Source organism: Eupeodes corollae, chromosome 2 (assembly GCF_945859685.1).
Source record: "Eupeodes corollae chromosome 2, idEupCoro1.1, whole genome shotgun sequence".
NCBI classification, from domain to species: Eukaryota; Metazoa; Arthropoda; class Insecta; order Diptera; family Syrphidae; genus Eupeodes; species Eupeodes corollae.
In genome coordinates, this window is record NC_079148.1 from 133935092 (window position 1) to 133959642 (window position 24551).

At 33.0% G+C, this 24551-nt stretch overlaps 2 protein-coding genes across 3 annotated transcripts; both read left to right on the top strand.

The window, feature by feature from the left end:
- The first annotated feature begins 12398 nt into the window (after window positions 1-12398).
- Window positions 12399-17799, top strand: LOC129947529 (UDP-glucosyltransferase 2-like). Of its 2 annotated transcripts, XM_056058118.1 has the most exons (6): window positions 12399-12846; window positions 13082-13289; window positions 15988-16494; window positions 16577-17013; window positions 17070-17182; window positions 17251-17799. In XM_056058118.1, exons 2-6 carry the CDS (start codon window positions 13177-13179, stop codon window positions 17644-17646), a joined length of 1566 nt encoding a protein of 521 aa, XP_055914093.1. In that variant the 5' UTR covers window positions 12399-12846; window positions 13082-13176; the 3' UTR covers window positions 17647-17799. The 2 variants fall into 2 exon arrangements, with proteins under 2 accessions (XP_055914093.1, XP_055914092.1); XM_056058117.1 differs by having other exon boundaries at window positions 12399-13289.
- A 3251-nt stretch (window positions 17800-21050) lies between these two features.
- LOC129945657 (nuclear RNA export factor 2) lies at window positions 21051-24551 on the top strand. Its single transcript, XM_056055500.1, has 14 exons — window positions 21051-21193; window positions 21254-21471; window positions 21533-21782; window positions 21841-22034; window positions 22096-22233; window positions 22290-22439; window positions 22542-22640; window positions 22696-22948; window positions 23002-23339; window positions 23400-23541; window positions 23617-23864; window positions 23916-24038; window positions 24107-24312; window positions 24367-24551. Exons 1-14 carry the CDS (start codon window positions 21175-21177, stop codon window positions 24449-24451), a joined length of 2463 nt encoding a protein of 820 aa, XP_055911475.1. The 5' UTR covers window positions 21051-21174; the 3' UTR covers window positions 24452-24551.

The window sequence follows — 24551 nt, forward strand, 5'->3', positions numbered from 1 at the left end:
ATAACCAGAACCATTAAAACCAACTTTATCAGTGGTAAAAGTACCGGTATGGTCTTGCTTGACGTTGAGAAAGCATTTGATTCTGTTTGGCATGACGGGCTCTTACACAAGCTTGTAATGTTCAACTTTCCCATGTGTATAATAAAAATTGTGAAGTCCTTTCTGTCATCAAGAAGTTTAGTTGTTTCTGTCAACAAAAATCTTTCGGAAATCTTTGAATGTACTGCAGGCGTGCCTCAAGGATCTGTTTTTGGCCCAATACTCTATACAGTTTTTACTGCTGATTTCCCTGTTTTGCAAAATTGCAATAAAGCTATATTTGCAGATGACACCTGTGTATTTTCTTCTGATTCACTTGGTTCCGTTATTGAAACCAATTTGCAATCTGCTTTGAATGCACTTCAACATTATTTTAATGATTGGAAGATTAAGATAAATGCTTTGAAAACTCAGACTATCTTTTTTACTCGAAAAAGAAAAGCCTGTTTTTTGCCAAGTAACTCCCTCTTTATCAACGGCGTAGAAGCAAACTGGAAATCAAATGTTAAATACCTTGGTGTCCACTTGGACAGTAAACTAAATTTTGGAATTCATGTCCAAGAAATCATAAAAAAAGTAAACGTAACCATTAAAATTCTCTATCCTTTTATTAATCGTAAATCAAAGTTAAGTCATGAAAATAAACTATTTATATTCAAAGTTATTTTTCAAGCAATTATTCTATACGGATCACCTGCTTGGGGTAGCTGTGCAAAAAGCCATATCCGAAGGTTGCAAACTTCTCAAAACAAGTTGTTAAAAATGATGTTAAACCTTCCTTGGTATTTTTCAACCAACGAATTACACATGTTAGCTAATGTTGAATATATTACTAATAGAATTATAAAATTAAAAGAACGATATAAAGTTTCTTGCGAAATATCTGACAATGCTTTAATTTCAAATTTAGCTTCATAGTTATAATATTCAAAAGACTGATTTTTGTTATCTATTTATATTTTCTTTACTGTTGTTAATTTATTAATTTATTTATTTTTGTTAATTAATGTATTTATTTGTTATTTATTTATTAATTTTGTATTTATTTGTGAACTTACTTACTTATTTTTTAATATACTTATCAATTTTGTATTTATTTTATTTGATTAATTTTAAACATTTATACACTTATTTATTTACTCACTTATTTATTATATTATTTATTATTTTTGTGTTTATGTGTTATTTATTATTGATATAATTATTTATTTATTTATTTAGTTATGTAAGTATTTATTTATTCATTTATTTATTTATTTTCTTGTTTATTTATTTATTTATTTATTTATATATTTATTTATTTATTAATTATTATATATGTAAACATTTCTCATTATTTATTTTTAATTTGCATACTGATACAGGTTTGTTAAAGTTATAATTGAAATCTCGCACTGTTAGCCTTTGTCTGCACAAAGATATAATGTAATATTTTTAGATACAATAAAAATCAAATCCAAATCCAAAACTACCAATTTGAATCACAATGTTTTACGAGTATTCCAGAAATAGTTCAAAATACCGCAAATGTAACAAATATGTATACAAATTGGGCAGACAACATTAGGGACTTCATTTGCAGTGAACTTGCATTTTCTGAACGTACATTTTGACCAAGGCAACTAGTTAGTTTTTCAACTGCCATAATCTTCGAACTTGGAACTTTACTTCACTAACCTCTACCTTCAGCTCATTGTACAAAAACTATCAAAAACATTATTGTCTACAAAAAACTCCTCAGGCACGCTACAAATTCATCACGATTAGTATTTTGTATTGTAGAGAAATATTACTTATTTCTCTTCCAATTTGAAAGGAACCCCTTTACACAAAAAATTAAATGGAATTGTGCAGCAAATAAATAATTAATGGAGTAATAAAGTTCAGCTTCCTACTTACTTACTTACTTAAGGTGGTGCTACAGTCCTGTGTGAACTAGGGCCTCACCCAACAAGATTCTCCATCTTGCTCGGTCCCTAGCTAGATGTCTCCAGTTTCGCGCTCCAAGTTGGGTGAGGTCACCTTACACTTCCTCTACTGCGCTGTCCTGTGGGTGTGGATTCGAAGACTTTCTGGGCCGGAGCATTGGTTTCCATGCGCTCTACGTGGCCCAGCCATCTTAGTCGTTTGACTTTTACTCTTCTGGCTAAGTCAACGTCGCTGTACAGCTCGTACAGTTAGTCGTTCCATCTTCTCCTCCACTCCCCTTCGATGCATACGGGACCGTAGATCACACGAAGAACTTTTCTCTCGAAGCGACCCAAGGTGCTTTCATCCGCTTTTGTCATGGTCCATGCTTCTGCACCGTATAGCAGGACGGGGATGATAAGGGTCTTATATAGCAACACTTTGGTCCCTCGAGAGAGGACTTTACCACTCAATTGCTTTTTTAGTCCAAAGAAACAGCGGTTAGCAAGATTTATTCTGCGTTTGATCTCAGCGCTGGTGTTGTTTTCTGCGTTTACAGCGGAGCCTAGGTAGACGAAGTCCTTGACTACCTCAAAGTTACGTCTGTCGTTTATGACGTTTTGACTATGACGTCGTCTGTCTAATAATTGGACAGATTTTTGATAGATAGTGCCTCTAGTGTTGACGTGTGAGCTCTGCACTATTCTTTCAAGCACGATGTTAAAAAAATCGCATGACAGCGCATCACCTTGTCTAAAACCTTTTTTGACATCGAAAGGTTCTGTTAAGTTGTTTCCAACCTTTATGGAGCAGCGTGAATTCTCCATGGTCATCCTGCACAAACGGACGAGTTTGGCAGGGATGCCAAAACTAGACATAGCTCTATACAGCTCGTCCCTGTAGATGCTGTCATATACGGCCTTGAAATCGATGAAAAGATGGTGGGTGTCGATTTGCTGTTCTTGGGTTTTTTCCAGGATCTATCGTAATGTGAATATTTCATCAACTGTTGGCTTTTCTGGTCTAAAACCACACTGATAAGGACCTATCATTATGTTGACGATGGGCTTTAGACGTTCACATATTACGGCAGAGAAGATTTTCTAGGCGATGTTAAGTAGACTGATTCCTCTATAGTTGGTGCAGTTTAAAGGGTCTCCTTTTTTTCAGGATCAGGGAAACAATACTGAGGTTCCGTTTATCGGGCATGCTTTCTTCCGACCATATCTTACAGACAAGTTGGTGCATGCTCCTAACCTATATTGAATGGATCATCCTGCCTGGCAACGGAATTCAGTTCTTCGTCGCCGTTATACAGTCTGCAGAAGTGGTCCTTCCATATCCTCAGCATTGACTGCGGTTCCACTATGATGTTTCCACTTTCGTCTTTGCAGCCTTCGGTTCTAGGTACCTGTAAATTTCGTTTCACCTGTTCGTAAAACTTTCGAACTTCATTCCTGCTTTTATACCTCTCAACATCTTCGACCGCACGCTTCTCATGCCCTCTCTTTTTCCTTCTGAGAAGTCGGCGTTCCTCTCGCCTCTTCTGCTCATAGAGCTCATGAGCAGCTTTCGTCCTTTTATGCAGCGCAGCTTTGCGTGCCTGTTGTTTGGCTGCATTTGCCTACCGGTATTCCTCATCAAACCAGGGGTTCCTTGTTGGTGGCTGTTTGAAACCCAGAACATCAGAGGCGGCTTCTCTGATTGCATCTTGGCACTGTTGCCACTGGTTTTCGATACATTGTGTTGGCGGCAGAGAACTTCGAGAGAAGTTACTTTTAACTCGGTCGGAAAAGGATTTGGCGATCTCTTGCGATTGTAGCCGTTCGACGTTGTACCTTCTCCCAGCACCTCCCTGTTTTGCCTTGGGTCTGGAAATCCGAAGTGCTACCTTGGCTACAACGAGTTAGTGGTCCGAGTCGATGTTAGCTCCTTGGAAAGTTCGTACATCCATGATGCTGGAAGCGTGTCTGGCGTCGATCGCAATATGGTCAATCTGGTTGACGGTGGATTGATCTGGAGAAGTGCAAGTTCCTTTTTGGATGTTGAGGTGTGGAAAACGCGTACTGGCTACCATGACGTTTCGCCCCTCAGCAAAATCTATGAGCCTGAATCTGTTGTCGGAAGTGTTGTCGTGCAGGTTGTTCTTCCCGATTATTCCACCAAAGATGTGTTCCCTTCCTAGCTTGGCATTAAAATCGCCCAGGACTATTTTAATATCGTAGCTAGGGCATTGCTCATATGTTTTGTCTAGGAGTTCGAAGAACATATCTTTGGTGTTGTCGTCTTTCTCTTCTGTGGGGCGTGCGCGCATATCAGGGTAATGTTGCCGAATTTAGCCTTGATGCGTATGGTCATGAGGCGCTCATTGATGCACCTATAGCTCAAGACTTCTTGCCTAAGTCTGGCTCCAATGACGAAGCCGCATCCAAATAAGCGCTGTTGGTTTTCGTGGTAGCAGTCACCATAGTAAATATCGCAGTTTTTCATCCTCTTTTTGCCCGGCTCATCCCATCGTATTTCCTGGATGGCGGTGATATCTGCTATATAGCGGTCTAGGGCCTCCGCTAATTCTTCGGCCGCACATGGTCTGTTAAGGGACCTAACATTCCACGTGCATATCCGAAGTTCGTTGTCCTTTATTCGTTTGCGTTGGTTGTCAACAGAAAATCCGTCCGTATCCGAGGCTAGTTGGTGCTTCGAAACTTAAGGTATTTTTACGTGGCCAGGAAGTTACCCCGACGGCACAACCCCCAACCTGAAGGGCCAGATCCTTAGTAAAACTCCAAGGATGGGGAGCCGGATAAAACCGATCCTTATAGGCATGGGCTCCGAATAAGTCGAAGCCCTATAAGGTGTTCAATAAGTAGTTCAACCTTACTGGAACTGTAGACGCCACCGTTGATTCCATCTCGGGAATTCCTCCGCTGCCGTCTGGATAAGGAAAGGTGCTTTAGTGAAAACACCTCTCCCCACCTTTCTCGTTTGCTGCCCCAACAACTTTCCACTGGGGTTGGAACCCAATCACCAGTTGAGGTACTAGGCACCCGATGTTCACCACGGGGAGGTGAGAGTAGGAGTTGATAGACAGAAGTTGGTTTTGAGAAAAACCTGTGGACGCTTGTGTCCTCTTGAATGCACATGTCTACCATTTGAACATCAGCTTTCAGTTGAATTGAAAAACATCATTAATTGGCATTGTGACATAAGTTCAGTTGACTTGATAGTTAGGGAGATATTTCTTGATTAACTTTCCAGTCAGCTTTCTGATAAAATTGCCTTTAATGGAAGGCAATTTTTTGGCAGCTGGCCAATCAGATATTAGAAACTTCCCTTATGTCGCGTGAACCTGCCCATTGTCAGGACAAAATCTTATTTTTCGTCTTCTAAAACCCCAAAATAAAAAAGTTTGACCAAACCTCAAGAGTGATCTACCGTTGGAAAGAGTCAGCAGCTGCATAGATAACAAGAAAGTTAATACTAGTTTAAACCCTTCGATTCTGAGAAATCCAAATTGCTATTTTTAACTAGAGCACCTAGTTTCCAAGATAATTGGCTACGAAGAAGGGTTCAAACTTTCAAATGTTTGAATTCTCATTAGAACATCTGGCATTCGGTATTGTGATTTAGGAAACCTTTCCTATTTATTGAAGTAATTGTCAAGACTATTAATTACTTCTTGTTTGTTTTTCCTCAATCGATTGTAATTATTTTTTTGCCCCAAGCAATCACGAAATTTGTATGAATGATCAATATTAAATGGAGCCTGGTACGGCCGGCTGGCGGCGTTCATATAAATGGATATGTTGTCGATATTTTGGCAAGTTTCCATGATATTATTACATTATATGATATAGTGAAGTATATTCTAAGAATCGTGAATAGAATCTTTCAAGAGATGCAATTTGTTAATGAATACAAAAATGTTTTAGTTGTAAAACATAAATGTATGCTTCTATTATTTAGTATTATTATACAAAAGTTCTGACAGTTGATAAATGTTTTGTTTCTTGAAACAATTTACGATTTCCTTGTTGCATTCAATGAATATAAATAAAGATGCTTAAATTAAGAGCTTTTTTAATTTTGTTTTAATTTCCCAGAGTCTCGATTTTTCTTATTTAATTAATTCCAAGCTATAAAGTAATTTAACTACACTTAATGTCATTACCATAATGGCTGAAACACAAACACGCTTCAACTTCGGCTTCGCCTGACGTTTACGAGTTGAGCTATAGCAATTCAATGCATGCTATCACAATGAAGCTTCGACCTCGCGTTTTATTTGACAACCGTAAGGAAATAACGTTATGTTACGTCATGTGACTCCAAACGGAAGCTGTAGCTCAAATTTGCTGAACATTTGCTTTGTCTGACAGCTAAACAGCTGTAAAAAAGTCAACAAACAAAATACATTTGCTTTTGGAGGGTTTCAAATTGGTTATTATAGGCCTTGTAAGCTACTATCGCGATTAATTTAATTTATCGATTTTAAAACTCATATGTTTTTTTATTTTGAGAAAAAATAACAGCTGCTAATGACAGAAGTGCCATTATAGAAATGTCATATTGGAAGTGTCATTCAAAGCAACGTCGAAGCATGCCCAACGTAACGTAGACGAAGCCGAAAAGCGTGTTTGGTTGTCTTTAAAAATGAAAATACGTGAAAGGAATTTGCTAAGAATATGTTAAATTTACTAACAGCTGATTTAGGATACGTATTTAAATTTCTAAATAGATGTTCTGCCAAACAAAATATTTACGAAGGTGTTGAGAATGCATTCGAACATTTCCACTCGTTTTGTTATCTAGAATAAATTATTATTATTGTTATCATTGATTTTCTTAGCAAATCCATTTAATAAACTTATAATAGATCGTGTTTTTCCCATCCTGTTAGCAATTGTTTAAAAGGGAGATATCATCTATCGATTTTTTGTAGGAAATTCTATTTTTTCGACTTCGTGCTTTTGAAAAAAATTATACGTTTTATGTTATTGATTTGTTGACCATAAAAGAAAGTTGGTATACCAATAAATTGGAACTCCCAGCCATGTTGTCTAATTCGAGAACATTTGGTAGTAGGGCAACGGTTTAAAGGTTTAAAATAATCGATATCTGGATAGGAATTAACCATTGATAAAGCATTGTGTGCTGATAATTCACCAAGATACTGCATATGTTTGTAATAAATATTGTCTCATTAGAATCAATTGGAAGCAGATAAACAATTTGGCGGTATTTTAGAAAGAAAACTCATTGTTTTTGTTTATTGCAGCTACTAACTAATTTTGATAGATTAGAATATAGAATCGGTGAAAAAAATCAAAGTATATTCTAGACTTTTATAGGCCAACCAATAGAACCAATTTTTTTTAGGATATCTCAGATTATAAAACATTCGAAGTGACAAAATAACCTAGGACATTAGATAAACAGGTTAAGTAAGAAAGGCTCCAAAATAACATAAAATATTTCAGGTTAATAAATCCTTGGGGTTTTATGTCGCTTTCATTAAGTACTAAAAACTTGAATCTAAAACAACCGCTAAATATCGTATTAATTTAGTCTTAAGACAATAAGACCAACACAAATTGCATTTGTTTTGATACTAACGTCTTAAGTTCCTTGAGCATGTGTGCAAAGAAGTATCCCAGGTTATTAAATAAATCAAGTTATTAAATAACCATAATAATAAATTAACCCATGCTGTAAAATGACCCAAGTTATGAAAGAAAAAAGAAGCTGGGATGCGACCCACACTGATAACTTCCCATCCCGTCTGTCGATTTGTCTTGTTTGTCTATATGTACTAGTATCAATTTTACCAAATTTGCGTACTAATTTTTGTAGATTTTATTTTTTATGAAAAAACGGACTGTTGGATTTTTATATAAAAATCATTGAATATTGAAAACAATATTTTCTGTAAAATAAATAAGTTTGAAGCCAATATCTAAAATTTTTGGAAAGATATTTGAGTCGAAAATCAATTTTTACCAAATTTTGTTGAATTTTTTTAGGTTTGTAATTTTTTGTACAAAAACTATCAATTAGATTTTTTTCAAAATTTTACTGAATGTTGAAAACAATATTTTTCGAAAGATAAAAGTGAATTTAAGCCAATATCTCAAAGTTTTGAAAAGATATTTGAGTCGAAAATGAATTTTTACCAACTTTTATTATTTTTTTTTATCTTCCTCATTGCTTTCAATTTTCCGGGCCCCTATAAAATCGCGGGCCCAGGGGGTTCTCATCCCTTTCCCCCTCCCTCTCGACGGGGATGTGTAAACGTATCCAGGTTATTAAGTAACCAAAGGTAAAGATAACCTAGGTTGGAAAATAAACAAGGCTACAAAATTACTGAGGTTTTTAAAAAGTTAAGGGTAATCAAGGAACTAAAGTTCAACTTTATTAATTATCACACGTTAATAAATAACCCAGTTTTGTAAATTATACGGATTTTATTAAAAAAAGCCTTTGCTTGTTTTAAAACCCTGAATATTTTATAACCTTGTTTTTTTTTTTATCCTGGTTATTTCAAAACCTTAGTTATATGACCATAATATTCAACCGATAGTTTTTTACTATAAATAAAAACCTACAAACTAATGCTACAATATTGGTTAAATGTCTCGAATATCTTGATAGAAAACAGGTAAAACTTCGATTTTTGCATTGCATACTTCTTGGAGTTATTTAATTGGTAACGTTCAAGTCGAACGTTAAAATATGAAAGCACATTCATAAACATCAATATATTAATAAAAATAAATAGCTGTGCATTAGAAACCCATATACTCAGAAACGGTTAAACCGATTTAGATAATTTCTGTTTTGTTTTGTTCGTTATAGTTGAAGAATAGTTTTGAAAAAAAAGAGTGTCCAAACAAAAATTAGAAGATCTTTAAGATCTACAAATAGTTTGAAGCCAATATTTTTAATTTTTGAAAAGCTATTTGAGCCGAAAGTAAATTTTTACCAAGTTTTAGCATTGTTTTTTTTTAGAGTTTTATTTTTTGTAAAAAAACTGTCAATTCGAATTTTCTCAAAATTTTATCAGATATTTATAAAAAAAAACCGTTATAATGATTTTTTTCAAAAAATATACCTGTTTGGTATCTTGTTACACTTTATTATATAAAATTTAATTTAAGTCTCTAGCGTTTTTGGTTCATAAGATATTTAGGGTTAACCAAAATTTGTACCTTTTTTTTAAACTGCTATGGTAAAAAAACCACCCACGCAATTTTCTTGAGAACCCTTTCTGCATCTTTTTGCCATATTATCTGTATAACAGAATTTATTTGAAGTTAATATCTCTTCTGGTAGTAGTACCCGTGGCATGATGGTTAGTGCGTTGGACTGTTTTAAGGACCTTATTTTAAGTAGTTTGTAAGTAAAAATAAATAAAAAAGGTTATTGATATTAGTTTTTTCAAAATTTTCTAATAAAAACAAAACAAATAAAATTTAAATTGAAGTAAAATAGATCTTAAGGCCGAAAGGCATTAGTAATTAGTGTTATAGTTTAGCTTAGAGTGTCCGTATGGGACCATTAAGTTAGTTGTAAGTTATGGATAATTAGGCTAGTTTTATGAATTTTTGTCTAGCTTTAAGATAGGTTTAAGATTGAATAAATAAAAATGAATTTGAAAAAAAAAAAAAAAGTGCGTTGGACTGTCATGCAAGGGGTCTTGGGTTCAATCCCTCCCTCTGCCACCTTAATTTAAAAAAAAAATTCGCGGGTACTGCCTCTTGCGAGGAATTGACAAATCCTTCAAGAGTAATTCTTGTCATGAAAAAGTGCTTTCTCAAATAAGCCGTTCGGATTCGGCCTTAAATTGTAGGTCCCTTCCATTCCTGACAACAGTACTCGCACACAGGAATGGTTGAGAGTTGTAAGTCACTAGGCCCTGGTTCACAACGGACTGTTGCGCCACCCCATTTGATTTACGTTCTCACGTCCGTACGTTCGCGACGTTTTTCGCCTTCCATAGCTCAAGAACCAGAAGAGATATTGACTTCAAATACATTTTGTTATACAGATAATAGCGCAGAAAGATGCAGAAAGGAATCTCAAAAAATTGCGTGTTTGTTTTTTTTTGCCAAAGCAGTTTCAAAAAAAGATGAGCATTTTGGTTAGCCCTAAATATCTTACGAACCAATGATGCTACAGACTTGAATTAAGTTTTATATCCTATATTGTAATGTGATACCAAATCATTTTTTCGACACAAATATCTTTTCATAAAATTTAGATAATGGCTTAAAACTAATTTTCAATTATAAAAAATATTGTTTGCAAAATTCAGTAAATTTTTGAGAAAAATCTAATTGACAGATTTTTTTGCAAAAAATAAAAACCTAAACAATAAATTAATAAAAGTTTGTTATAAAATTGACTCAAATATTTTTTAAGACTTTGAGATATTATCTTTACACTACTTTTATATTTTAAAAAATATTGTAAAAAATATTCAGTAAAATGTTAAGAAAAATCTAATTGACAGTTTTTTTACAAAAGAAATAAAAACCCTAAAAAAAATCAACAAAAGTTCGTAAAAATTGATTTTCTGCACAGATATCTTTTCAAAAAATTTAAATTATGGCTTCGAACTAATTTTAACTTATGAGAAATATTGTTTTCAACATTCGGAAGAAACTTTGAGCAAAAATCAAATTGACAGTTGTTTTACAAAAAATAAAAATCTAAACAAAAAAAATTATAAACGATTTTAAAAATTAATTTTCTGTCAAATAATTTTTCAAAACTTTGAGATATTAACTTTAAACTACTTTTATCTTTTGAAAATATTGTTGGCTACATTCAGTAAAATTCTGAAAAAATCTTATTGTCAGTTTTCTTACAAAAAATAAAAACCTAAGAAAAATAATACTAAAACTTGCTTAAAATTTACTTTCGACTCAAATAGCTTTTTAAAAATTAAAAATATTGTCCTCAAACTCTTTTTATTTCACAGAAAATATTGTTTTCGATGATCAGTAGTTTTTTTTTTTAAATCCAACAGTCCGTTTTTCACAAAAATATTAAATCTACAAAAAATAGTACGCAAATTTGGTAAAAATTGAATTTCGGTTCTTGATATATCTCATATTAAATTCATTCATCCAATTTGTAAAAATTTAAGAAATGCTACTAAAATTGGTAAAAAATTGTTTCAAAATAAACTGTTTCTTTATATTAAAAATATTGCTATTAATTTTTAAATTTTTGAGAATAATTCAACTGACAGCTTTTTTCACACAACACGAAAACCTACAAACTTTTAAGCAAGACAGATCGACAGACGGGATGGGAAGTTATCAGTGAGAGTCGCATCCCGGTCTCTTTTTTTTGGTTTAAAATTGATTCGAAATTCGATATCCTGCAAATAGGTCGTTATTTTTGTACGAAATTGAAATTCAAAACTTATATTAATAAGCTCTCAGTAACTGCATACTATAAATACCGACAAATTTATTATATAAAAAAAAATTTAAAAAAAAAACTGTCTTACGATTTTCAAATACAAATTTTAAAAAGTTTAGGTTTTTTAAGAAATCAAATGGCATTAAAATTTTTGAAAACAAACTTCTTTTTGCATATATATTTTTAAATTTAAAAATAGCATGGTCAAAGTCGTGCGATCCTGTCGAGCATTTTTGTTTAAATAATGTAGTCGTTTAAAATATTTGGTTATTTACAAAATATCAAACATGCATAGTGTAACCTGTCATCAAAAATCAAAGGATGTAAGAAAACGATGTAAGTGATACGAAGTTCTACGGGTCAGCTAGTTTATTAACACAAATGTGACGTTAAGGTGTTCCGATACTATATTAATTCGAAAGAAAAATAAAACAAACTGAATTTCCACATAAAACAATCTATTTTCAATTTAGGTCCTGTTACTATCATAAAAAACCCATTAATGAGGTTGGTTAATATTTTTGCATAAATAAGAGGGCCCTAAATCTTCTATTTTTCCAGAAACATTACGTACAGCCCTGAATTGGATACATAAATAATGCACAAGGGTTATAATACTCTTTGAATCTATTACAAATTATTCAATATTTGAATGAATACCAATTTTAAGAGATCAAATACTTAATAAACTGAATGTGTTAAATAAAAAGAAAATTGTTTGATATACCGGTAATGAAATAATATTACAAAAATATATTTGTATTTGTTATCAGGTAGTCAAAATCTCGCTAACCTTGGTTTAATATATCAGAAACTTTTTTATTCCCAGAAGAAACTAGTTTTCGATGTTTTGATTTGATCGTATAATGCATAAACTGTTTTCTTTTAATTATTCACGATACGTACAACATTAATTTTTTAATATGTACGAGTAGGTTGAATCGTTTTCCGGCTTAAATTTTGCTGAGTATGTTTAAAATTTTTAAAATCACTTGAGCCAGAACAATTATTTCCGTCTACTCGTATACTCTATTAAAACGTTCTTATACTTTAAAACACCTTCTAATTTGTCTGTCTTTAATGTCTTATTCTAATGAGCTATTAATAGTCGGTTTTTATTTAATTTATTTCAGAATAGAACCTATTTGTAAAACCTATGCAGTAAATAATTTAAATGTTTACTTCGGGGTTTCAAGTATTGAGATCATACGCGTGTGTCGGTAAAATTTAAATAATTTATTTAAAACATAAAGAAGTGATAGGCAATGCGTTGTTCTGAGATTCTACTGTCATAAATTAATTTAAAAGAAAAATTGCACATTAACGTCTAATAAAAAGAAAAAATGTTGATAACTTTTGAATTTAAGATAAACTACTGTAATCAAACTTCGATTGCAATGACGCGCCGGCTCCTATTAAATTTTAATCAGACATATAATTATGGGTCGATGATCGAAATTTATAAAAGTATAATCACCTACATTTTTTTTGAATGATTAATTTAGTCTATAACTTTGCAAAATTAAAACCTGAAGAAAAGTAATAGAATGCATTTTGAATTCTTGTCATTCAATAAAATTATGTATATTCGAGAGCCCGTGATAAATTTTTGAATGAATAAATAAATTATTTAAATTTTTCGTATGTTTTCGTGTTTTTTTTTAATAAACAAGAATTTGAAGTTCCAAATTTTGTGTTTTAGTTGTGAATTGGTTTTCTATAAGTAAACACCTCATCTACGAGTTTTGTGCCGTGATTTTTATTTATATGAATTTGTAACCAAAAACAATACACAAAATGTTAATTCTTCTTGGATTATTTAGTTTTTTGATAAACAATCTAGTTTCAAATGCTAGTGGTGCCAATATTTTGGGTTTGATGGGAGTTTCATCACCGAGTCATCACATTTGGTATATAAGTAAAATAATAATTGCGGTGCAAAATTATAGCCCAACAAGTGAATTTAATCGCTTTTAACTTATAACGTTTAATTTTAGTATATCCATCTTTAAATACCGGATCGTAAATGAAGTTGTTTAAACATAAAATATTTTATTATAGGAAACTGGTATGTTAAACTGGTTTTTGGTGAGAGTGCTGTAATACATAGCTTAAGAGCTCACTTTGGAGAACTCAGTAAGTTGCTGTCACATTTTTATTATAATTCGCTAAAGCACGTTTCAATGAATGAAGAGCTACGCAGTTTTCTAAACATATGACTGCCACGGCTGGCTCGGATGTAATATTTTTTGGAGGTACACTTTTTGATGACTTTTTCCAATATTTGTAACCGAATGTTGTCATCCAAGTGTTCAATCATTTCGGTCTTATTGGCGTAGACTGGTGACTTCACATATTCCCATGGAAAATAATTAATCGGGTGTTAATCGCTCGATCAATTAGGCCAATTCACGGGCCCGAAACGTCAAACTATGTGGTAACCAAACGTTTCCTTGAATAAATCACGAGCACGAGCTGTGTAACAACATCTTGCGCCGTTTTGTTGAACGCATAAATGTTGCATACCATGATTTTTCAATTAAAAAACGAAAAAGTGAATAATCCTGTCTCTATAGCTATCTCTTATGACTGTAACGTTCTGGTCAGCATTTTTTTCAAAGAAGTACGAACCAATTATTCCACCAAACCATAAACCACATCAAGCATACAGTTTTTGTGGATGATATCGTGGTCTTTCAGCCATAAACTTCAATATTATAATCACTCCAAATACGGCAGTTTTTTTATTGACGTAACCAAAAATGAGCTCCATCGCAAAACCAAACAAATTTGTAAGTTGCACAGAATAACGAAGTTTAAAATAAATTTAGAAAATTTGAAATCATTGTTTAGGCGTCAATTTAGTCAAATTAAAAATAAATCACTTGACAGATGACAGAATGGCCGCCAGTTAGAATTGAAAACACCCGTAAAAATTTGTTATTTTTTGAGTTTTCGGAACAAAAGGACAAAGACCGACGAATAATTGAATAAATGTGATTTTTAATAACTTACAAACCTAAATTAGCTTTTTCATTGCAAAATAAAAGAAATTTAAAAAAGATATTAGTCGCAAATTTAAATGTGATTGTAAAGGGCCTTGCACATGAGAGCGAACAACGAATGAACGAATGGACGAACAAATGTGATTTTACAAATTTCAAAGAAGTCAATTTCAAACGAAAACACATTTTAATTATAAGAAACCAATTGACACTGGTGTTAGGATAACAAAATTTGCATTTTGTTCTCTAAAACAAGACAATTTTGTAAACACAATTTTGTAGTAACGAATTGCAGTGTGGTTGCTACGAACTGTCAAACTCTATTCGCGTTCCACATACCATCCACACTGCAACGAATAAATTGTTCACTCTCAACTTAACCCCAAAATTATACCACTCTTATTTAGTTTGTTGAAAAGTGTAGTTATAAATTGACATTTCGTCGCTGTCTGCGAATAGAAATGAGGATCATGTGAAAGAAAAGTCAAAATATGCGAACATCCGCAGTTCGTAGCTCATGTGCAAGATGCTTAACGAAATGTCAAACTTAATTCGCGTTCTACATACGACCCACACTTTAACGAATAAAATGATTGCGTGCGTCGTATCCTTAAAACGTCATTCTTTTCCTTATTGTGCATCTGTAATGGCGAATAAAAGCAAGCCATGTGAAAGAAATGTCACAGTAAACGAATATTCGTTCATTCATGTATTCGTACATGAGCACTACCAACGACCAACGAATATGCGTTGATTTTGACATTTCTTTCACTTGAGAGTTTTTAATTCGTCGCGAATGAGCCACAGCCGAACACCATTCACCACCGAAACTATAACAAGAATGATTTTTTTAGGTTAAGTACGCGCGATTATTTTATTCGTTGCGAGTGTGGATAATGCGGAACGCGAATAAAATTTGACAGTTCGTATCAACTACAATTTTTTTCGCGACGAATAAATTTGTTTTCTTAAATGTATTAATATATGATATTGAAAAGTAAAAGTATGCATCATAAATCAAATAGAAACTATATTGCTATCGTTTGGTTAAGAATTTGTGTGAAAATATGTCTTCAATCGTATATAAACTCAAATTTTGTAATTATTCGTCGTTCGTTGGTCGCGCTCATGTGAATACTACTTAAGTTTTTCTTTAATTTTGAATTAAAATTTTTTAAGACATTTAATTTTTTACATGGATTTTTAAAAGTTGTAACATGCCTTAAAAACTTGTGGCTTTTATGAGAGAGAGACTTCCAACCTCAGATCTTGGGGATTCTGTTCACTTCTCCAAATTTGGCCATCTCTACTCAACTTGTATTCTCAAATGTGACATTTAAAAAGTTTGTTCTATAAATGCTTTTGAGACATCTGTCATATTACTATCAGCTCTTCTTTGACAAGTGTTAACGGTTTGCAACAACCCAAATGCTATTATACATCAAAGCTGAAACAGAAATCAAGAAGTTTAAGGCTTCTTTAAATTTTCGTCAGATTTAGAATCGGGATCAGAATTAGAAGAACTGAAAACTGGGCTTTAGTTTTGCGCACAAAAACTTAACTTTCATGAAATATAATTTTTCTTTTTTAATTTTAAAAATAGGAACAGTGTCTTAATGCACAGGCTGGCTGAGTTAGGACACAACGTGACAATTCTTTCTGTAGATTTGCCTAGATCGAATGAAAAACTTCCACCAAATGTACACTACATTCACTTGGAAGAAGGCTATTCTGTGACAGGTGTCACAAATTACATTGGAATGGGTGTTTTTGAATTTATTCCAATTTACTATGGTCGAAAGTTGGCAGCCATGGAATGTATTCTCAAGTCTAAGGGTATGCAGACACTTCTAGACTATCCGGATGGTTTTAATTTCGACTTGATATTATATGATTATATCATTGGACCATATCTTTTGGGTTTTGTGCATAAATTCAATTATCCACCATTGATTGGAATGAGTGCATTCCATAACCCGCCAATAACTTTGGATCTTATGTCAAATCATTATTTTCCTGCTTACATTCCTTATCATTCAACAACTTACTCACCTGTGATGGACTTTTGGCAAAGACTTGAAAATACTTTAATTTTTATAGCTGATACTGCGTGAGTATACTGAAATTCAATACAAAAATCAGAAGTGGGATTTTTTGTTAACCAAATTTATATTCACTTAATTTTTTTTTAGATATCGGCGCTTGGTCTTTTTGCCTAAAGTTGATGCTTTAGTTAGACCTTATTTTCCGAGCAATATGTCGTATCTTGGAGATATTTCACGGCACACTTCCTTAGCTTTTGTCAATTCTCATCCTGCAATCAATTTCGTTGAGCCACTTCCTCCTAATGTAATTGAAGTTGGGGGCATGCAAATGCTTGAACCAAAAAAACTTCCTAGAGATTTGGATGAATTCTTGAATAAGACACGAAATGGAGCTGTTTTCGTATCCTTCGGAACAAATATGAAAAGTCAAGATTTTACAAAAGAACAAATTAATACGATCGTCAAAGCAATGGCGAACTTACCGCAGTATAACTTTCTGTGGAAGTTCGATAGTGAATATATAAAGGTCAAACTTCCAGAAAATGTTCTAGTTAGAAAAATATTCCCCCAAAGTGATATTCTTGGTAAGATGAAGGGAATATAAAATAAAGTAATATATATAAATTTTGATAATTTGTAGCTCATCCTAAGCTCAAAGCTTTTGTTACACACTGTGGAGGATTAAGTTCACAGGAAGCTATGTGGCATGGAGTTCCAATGATCGGAGTGCCACTCTTTTTCGATCAGCATAGGGTAACTTTTCCTAATTGTCATTTTATACTCATAATATTTATTGATTTTTCTTCTTGTCAATTTTAAAGAATCTCCGGATGTCAATTGAAGCTGGTATAGCGGTAAAACTTGACTTCCTCACCATGACAACCGAAAATCTTGTCAAAGCAATCAAAAATGTTATAGAAGATCCAAAAATGCGTCAGAATATCAAAGATAAATCAAATCAATTCAAAAATAGGCCAATGAAACCCTTAGATACGGCTGTCTGGTGGGTGGAATACATTTTACAAAATCCGAATCCCTATCACCTTAAATCACACGCAGAGAGACTTAATATTTTCCAAGCTAATTCTTTAGATTGTCTAATGTTTATTTTAGCTGTAGGAATTTTGTTAATTTATGTGATGTCGAAAATCACAGTGTACGTTTGTCGAAAAACAACGATGGCATTATTTAATTCAACAAAAGTTAAAATAAGCTGATCTTAGTTCAAAACGGTTGTGATACAATTTGTTTAAGAAAAATGTATTGAAGTTCTGTGGCTTTAATAAAAAAAAATATTAAAAACTTTTGAATGATGAAAATGAGACAAGAAATTTAAAAATAAAAGGATCAAGTGATGTCAAAATAACAAATCTTCTTCTCAATTCTTTGGAATGTTTATTGACAGACAAGTTTGGCATTTCATCAAATTTTGATGTTTTTAAAAGGACAGAGAAGGTGGAAAGGTATGTATTTTCATTTTTATAAATGAGTGGAGCAGGTGCATTATTAACACCAGTTAAAAGTTGACGAATTCAAAGAATATTATTATTAACCCTATTTTGAGGCCTTATCCGATGTTCCTAAGGAGGAGCAGACCATGGTAGCCCTATTAAGGCGCAACGTATGAAGTAGCGTAGAACAGATTCTATCCTGTGCTTGTGGGTCTGGTAAAAAGGAATCCATTCCTAGAATGCGTACTTAAGATGGGGGCGGATCAAAGTCTTACTTAAAGACTAGTGAAATAAATGCCTTCTTTCCTGTGGTTGGAAATTAACCTGGGGTGGAATCGGCTAAAGTGATTGTTGATAAATGACAATCAAAATGATCCAATTTGATCTACGTTATTTGATAGTCAAATTGATACCTAAAAGCTGTCACAAAAAAATATGACAGTCAATTTCAAACAAATATGTTCATTCCGAATATACACAAACGACTAACAAATTTTCTTAGTTCACCTCGTTTCTTTTTTTCCTGTGACCGACAAAGCTTACGACATTTGAAATTTTGACAATTTGAATCTGAAACTGTTCAATCGAATTGAATTGAGTTGAATCATCTTACACAGACGGAATGAAAATAATAGTCAATTTGACTATCAACAAATTGATAGTCAACTATCACCTTAGCCGGTTCCACCCCTGAGTGAATAAGGTACTAGAATTGGACTACAAATTCCATCTAGTGTGGAACTGTAAATGCTGATTTAACAAAACGAAAAGCATCTATTATTTTCAGCTCTGCTTTCCAAGCATAAACATTAACAAAATGTCTGGAATATTTCGACATAAACTAGCATTGTCATCCACGCTAACAAATATCCAAAAGGGGAAAAATATGAGTGATATGTAGTTTTCGTGGTGCATTGGACTGTCATGCCAGAGGCCTTGGGTTCAATCCCTGCCTATGCCGTCTAAGGTTTTTTTCAAGGTAACTGCCTCTGTTTCTGCAAAACAGCGCAAAACACAATAAAATGGCTAAGATGTTTGTTATTATGACTTCCGGTTCCGGGGAACAACGTTTGATGAATTTTATTGCTACTTTGTAAGGCCCAATCCAATCAAAAAATTAAAGTACAACAAATATAAAAATGCGTCAATACAAAACGTGCGCGGCAGAACGGTTATTAAAAGAATCTGATCCCTGAACAATATTCCTCGTTTGGAATATAATACAATGTAAGTTATTCAGCTTAGCCACTTGGGTCTACGATCAATACTGAAGCTCATTGTTCCAACAAGGGCCAACCGAAGGGATCCAGGAAAGAAATCCGAATAAAATTCATAAAATTACTTTATAGAATTCGATACGTACGCTGCTGATGCGAAACGATAATTCCCATGCAAAAATGTAATGACGAAATCACAAACGAAAAATTTCGCTGTGTTTTTCGTTTTTCAGTAAGCTGCTGAACGACGAAATGTGTCATTTTAGTGAATAGCTGTACTAGATTTCTTAGTACAATTCTCCACTCTTTTCGTTCTCAATTTAATTACCCGGCATATTAATTGCTTGCGAAATTTTGACGTTTAATTTTTGTTTTGAAAAAAAATAGTTTACTCGTGACTTTCGGTGTTTTGACTTTGATTTATATTTGATTTAAATTTTAAAATAGAACGGATTTGTCTAATGTGTTACAACAATACATTTCTGAATCGGAAACTCAGGATGTTGAAGATGTTATTGGTGATGAAGACGAGCAGTGAACTTCAACTTCCATAAAATAAACCGAAGAAAAAAAAAATGATTTCTCCTCGGAGTAAAAAAAAGAAACTGGCTTCGTTGGTCGAAAAAGCTCTGCGATTCATTTTAGTTATACAATTCTTATATCAAACAAATTACCAAAATGGAACAATCTATTCCATTTATTTGTCATGTTTGTAATAACAAATAAAATATAAAAATTTGTGTTGTCCTCCTGTAAATCAATTACCAAGTTATGAAGAACTGCTAAGGCTATAATAGTTGTTTCGGCATTTCCTAAGGAGTACCTCATACCTGGTAACAAAATGCGGAATCTTTACTTCCAGGCGCCCAAGCATCTTCCACCGTGTTACGAGTAGCTAAATGAGATATTGTAGCTTATACAAGGGTACCCACCATCCCCGAACAAACAACCATTGAACTCTCCATCATCAAATCATTGTTTAATTCTGCTTTCCCTAATAATTTGTTAGTCGAATGACAACAATGTCACTAATTTTAAGATATGAGTCGCATAGTACTTGGGTATTCAGCGAGTAGTACCCTTTTCTGTTTATATAGTACTGCCCTGATGGGTCACCTACTTTTGGAATCCTTATGTGGGTACAGCCAATGGCCCCCAATCACCTTTGGAAACTCTTGTTCATAGAACTTGTTTATAATTCTTAGCTGGTCCGAAAAAGAAAGAAGTTTATTAATATACAAAGGTCTTTTGCTAGCTAATGCTCTTTCCACTCGCTTACAAATTTGGCAAAGCGTAGGTTGGCTAAGTCTGTGGATGTCTGCTCCATCATCAAATCATAAAAGGTACAAATTTCGAACTAGTTTCAACATTTAGTACAAAGTTACCTCGTTTCGTCCCCAATATCTTACTGCAGCCATTACTTGGATATCTATGGGGATGTGACCTTCTCTTTGTCGTTGCTGAGGTCCGAACGGATATATACCAATTTGTATGATATTTTTTTTCGAAAACCTATATTTTTTTTTCTTATGAAATTAATTTGAATCTTTTCCGTCTTCTCGGAGTTGGTTAAACGCGATTTAAATTATTAAAATCATTAATAAACGAGTCAAACTGGAAAGGCATTATTGTTTTGTTTTTAATTTCTATATATTGAGAAAAAAAATATATGTTCAAAAATGTCGCTTGCTCTTTTTTTTATATTTTCCACGTACAATTTTTCAACACTCTCTAAGCTTTTGAAAATTGAAATTTCCAATGACAACCCGAAGAGCTATAAGTTACAAAATAGGTTTTCTTCTAAGGTTTATTTCTTTGTTATTATTTCTTTCTATCTTTGAAAGACATTTCAAACTAATTCAGTTAATTTAAAACACAAAAACTCTATTCAACCAACTTCACAAACAGACCCAACGTTGAACCTCCAAATAAACAAATCGAACTTATCCACCATTTGACATTTGAGTGTGTTTTGTTTTGTTGTTGATTTGAAACGATACAAGAAGCCGCACTTTTTTGTAAACATTTTTCGTTTTTAAAACTTTTGCCCTTAAATTTTAATAAATAAGCTTTAAGAATGTCTTCTAAACCACCAGGTAAATCCTTACACTTTCATAGTCACAAAATAACTCTAATTAATTTTACTTGACATGAAGAAACACTGACATTTCCCAATGATGAACCCATCGTCCTCGACTGTAAGTCGGCAGTCTCTTATATGAATAAAAACGACTATGATCGATCTCAGATGACTCTTGGATTTGTATGGCATCTTATCAATGTCCATCATCGTGGTAAATTTTCACAACGTTCGATTCTTGAAGCTCTATTCAAAGCTGTTGGCGATGAAGAATTCTTTCCAATGGTCTACAAGGTAAGAAAGTGTACCAACAAAATACAAGGAATAACTATGATCTCTATCTTTCTCCCCAAAGGAAGGGTCACAAATTGATTCATTTCTAGTTCGACAATGTACACCAGCACTGGACAAACTTTTCTTAAAGAATTTATGCCTCACTATGCCCAATGGAAGCACATTGAAGCTGGAAGTTTTGCTTAATGTTGGTGTCTATAAATTTGGTCAGATATCGCCATCGAGGCGTATAGAAAAAGCCCTTGCTGGCTTGTTTAAGAAGTTAGAAAAAGGAGGTATTTTGAATTTGAATGAATTCGGCAAAAATCCAGGTAAGAAGTTTACATAACAAAAATCAGTGAGTGCTCTGCAATGATCTACTTTTTTTAGAATTCAGTGATATTGTTGTAAATCTTCAGAATAAAGCCGTGTTCGAAGCTGTTTGCCGTTCAGTATTCCGAAACGAAGAACAATTTCGGCGTGTCAATGGCTTACGCCTGAAAAACAATAATATTTCAAGTCTGCAACCTTTGAAAGTCTTCAATGGTTGTGAATTTGATGTATTAGATCTCAGTGGAAATAGGGTAATCTAGAAGTCTATTCAACCTTTCTTCGACTCACTTAAATAAATGATTCCACTTCCAGCTACATTCGTCTTCACGAATTTGCAAAGACTTGAAAGAAATCAAAATTGAATTACTTTTTCTCGAAGGGAATCCGGTGACCGAAGGTGAAGATTATCCCTTGAATTTGAAAAATTTATTCAAAAACTTCGTCAAGTTGGTAAGGTTTAAAATCAACAGTTAATAGTGGTATTCTAAATGAAAAATGTGTAATAGGATGGTCGAACTGTGGAGGAGTTAAAAACTATGCCGAAACAATTAGAGAAGGATGATGATGATGGTAATACGGTTGCAAAATTAATTGATCCAAACAAGCCGAATCGCTTAAAAAAATATGAAAATAATGACAACTGGAATTCAATAACTGTAAGTTTAAAATCGTGAATTTTTTCACAATACAAAATTTGAAATTCTTCTTCCTGTTTTGCTATCAATTTTTGAGACTTCCTCCACCTCTCAAATTTTCAGATAACGAATCCAAATAACTATGGAAAACGTGAAATTTTAGATGCCTTCTTTGATGCTCTTCCTCAAGAATTGGGGGAAATATACCCCTGCAATTATATCGTAAGCTATAAACAACTTAAGTCGAAGAAATGTCTTTTCTATGTTTTAATTAAAGGAAGAACCACAAGAGCACACTTTTTTCGTTCGAGAGTGTTATGAGCAGTTAAAATTTTTAGTAAACAATTGTAAGCTACAAATCCAAGGACCAGACCCAAATTCCGAAAGACTTACACTACAGTTACGAATGAACGTTAAGAACTTTGATAATGATCCCTTGGATGCCGTCAAAGCTATAGCAAAAGCTATCACACAGAGATTTTTTGAAAAAGATCGCTTGTTGGATTTGGAAGACTTGAATTCAGCTGCGGGTTTGTACAAAATATAAAAATGTATAAAATACAACAACCTTTTTTTCAAACAGGTCTCGAAAATGTTGAACTGAATCTCCGATCGCCCAGAGTCCTCAATCGAGTTCTAACCCAAGCTAGCAATAGATTTGCAAAGAAAATTTTAGAATTACGATTGGGTAGAAATCGTATATGGAGTTGTAATTTTGCCAAACCCTTTCTTCAGATGTTGCACTTGAGAGTACTTGATTTAAGTTATAATAATTTGAAGGATTTCAGTGATTTCTTAGAATTGGAAAAACTCCCAATCAAAGCTTTGATTTTGAATGGCAATCCTCTTTGTGATTCGTACACTTATGCACCTGAGTATATCAAAGCTACCAAAGCTATGTTTCCTGAGATTACTAAATTAGTAAGTTTTTTTTGTTTAAATGAAAGTAAACAAGTTTAGTTGTGTAAATTAATTTTTTAGGATAATATTGAGCTAGGTTCACTGTCGCTTTTGAAAACCAAGAAGAATTTTCTCTGTGACCTCAATGGATATGATTTGGTTCAACAATTTGTAAATCATTATTTTACGTTATTTGAATCAGAAAATAGACTTGATTTAAAAGGTTATTTCTCATCTTCATCTTCCTGACTTTATTAGAAGAATATTTAATTATATTTAAGTTTTAATTTTCCCACAGAAATGTATCATCCAAAAGCGATATTTTCGATGACCTGCAACTATAGCCTGGCTAAACTTAATAATCATACTACAAAGCGAATCTCTCGGTACACAAATTTAGCACGAAATATTCTGAAAATGTCAGACTTCTCTAGAGCTGTGGCCTCGTTGCATAGTGGCTATGACGAAATTTGCCAGGCTTTGGTGGCGATTCCAAATGTTGAACATGATGTTGTCGGATTTACGACCGATACAACAATATTAAATGTAAGCTCATGAATTTTGAAATTGATTATCTGTATTCATTACTGTTCGTAGGATAACATGTTTGTAATAACAATTACGGGAGTATTAAAAGACCTTGCTCAATCAGCTATTGATCCGGATATAATTTTGGCTTTTAGCAGAATTTTCGTACTAACACCTTTCATCAAAGACACGGTAAGAATATTTGTATATACTTTTTGCTATGTTCAACTAAAAAAGCTGTTTTTGTTTTTTTGCTAAAGGGTATACTTGGTTGTTCTAGCGAATTTCAAATAATCAACGATCTGTTTAGTGTGTCTAATCCATCAGAATGGCAACTGCAGAATTCATTTAAATTCTCTAGAAATCCAATAATTAAAAAAGAAAAAACACTTACAAGCGAAGACAAAGAAGGTTTGATAGTAATGTTTCAAGAGCTTACTACAAATAAAACAATTTGGTGTAGAAGGTAAGTTATTTTTTTTTCGATATTGCTTAATGTTTATAAATTGATGTATTTTAGGTTTCTTGATGAAGCCGATTGGGATTTTCAAAAAGCGGTTGAACTTTTTCTTGAAGAATTAAAAAAGAACAAAAAACTTCTTTAGTCGTTTCTCATGTTTTATGATGATTTACTTTTTGTACTTTTATATAAATAAAGTGTTATTTTGTTTACTTTTATTTCTTAAACCAAGATAATAATTAAGT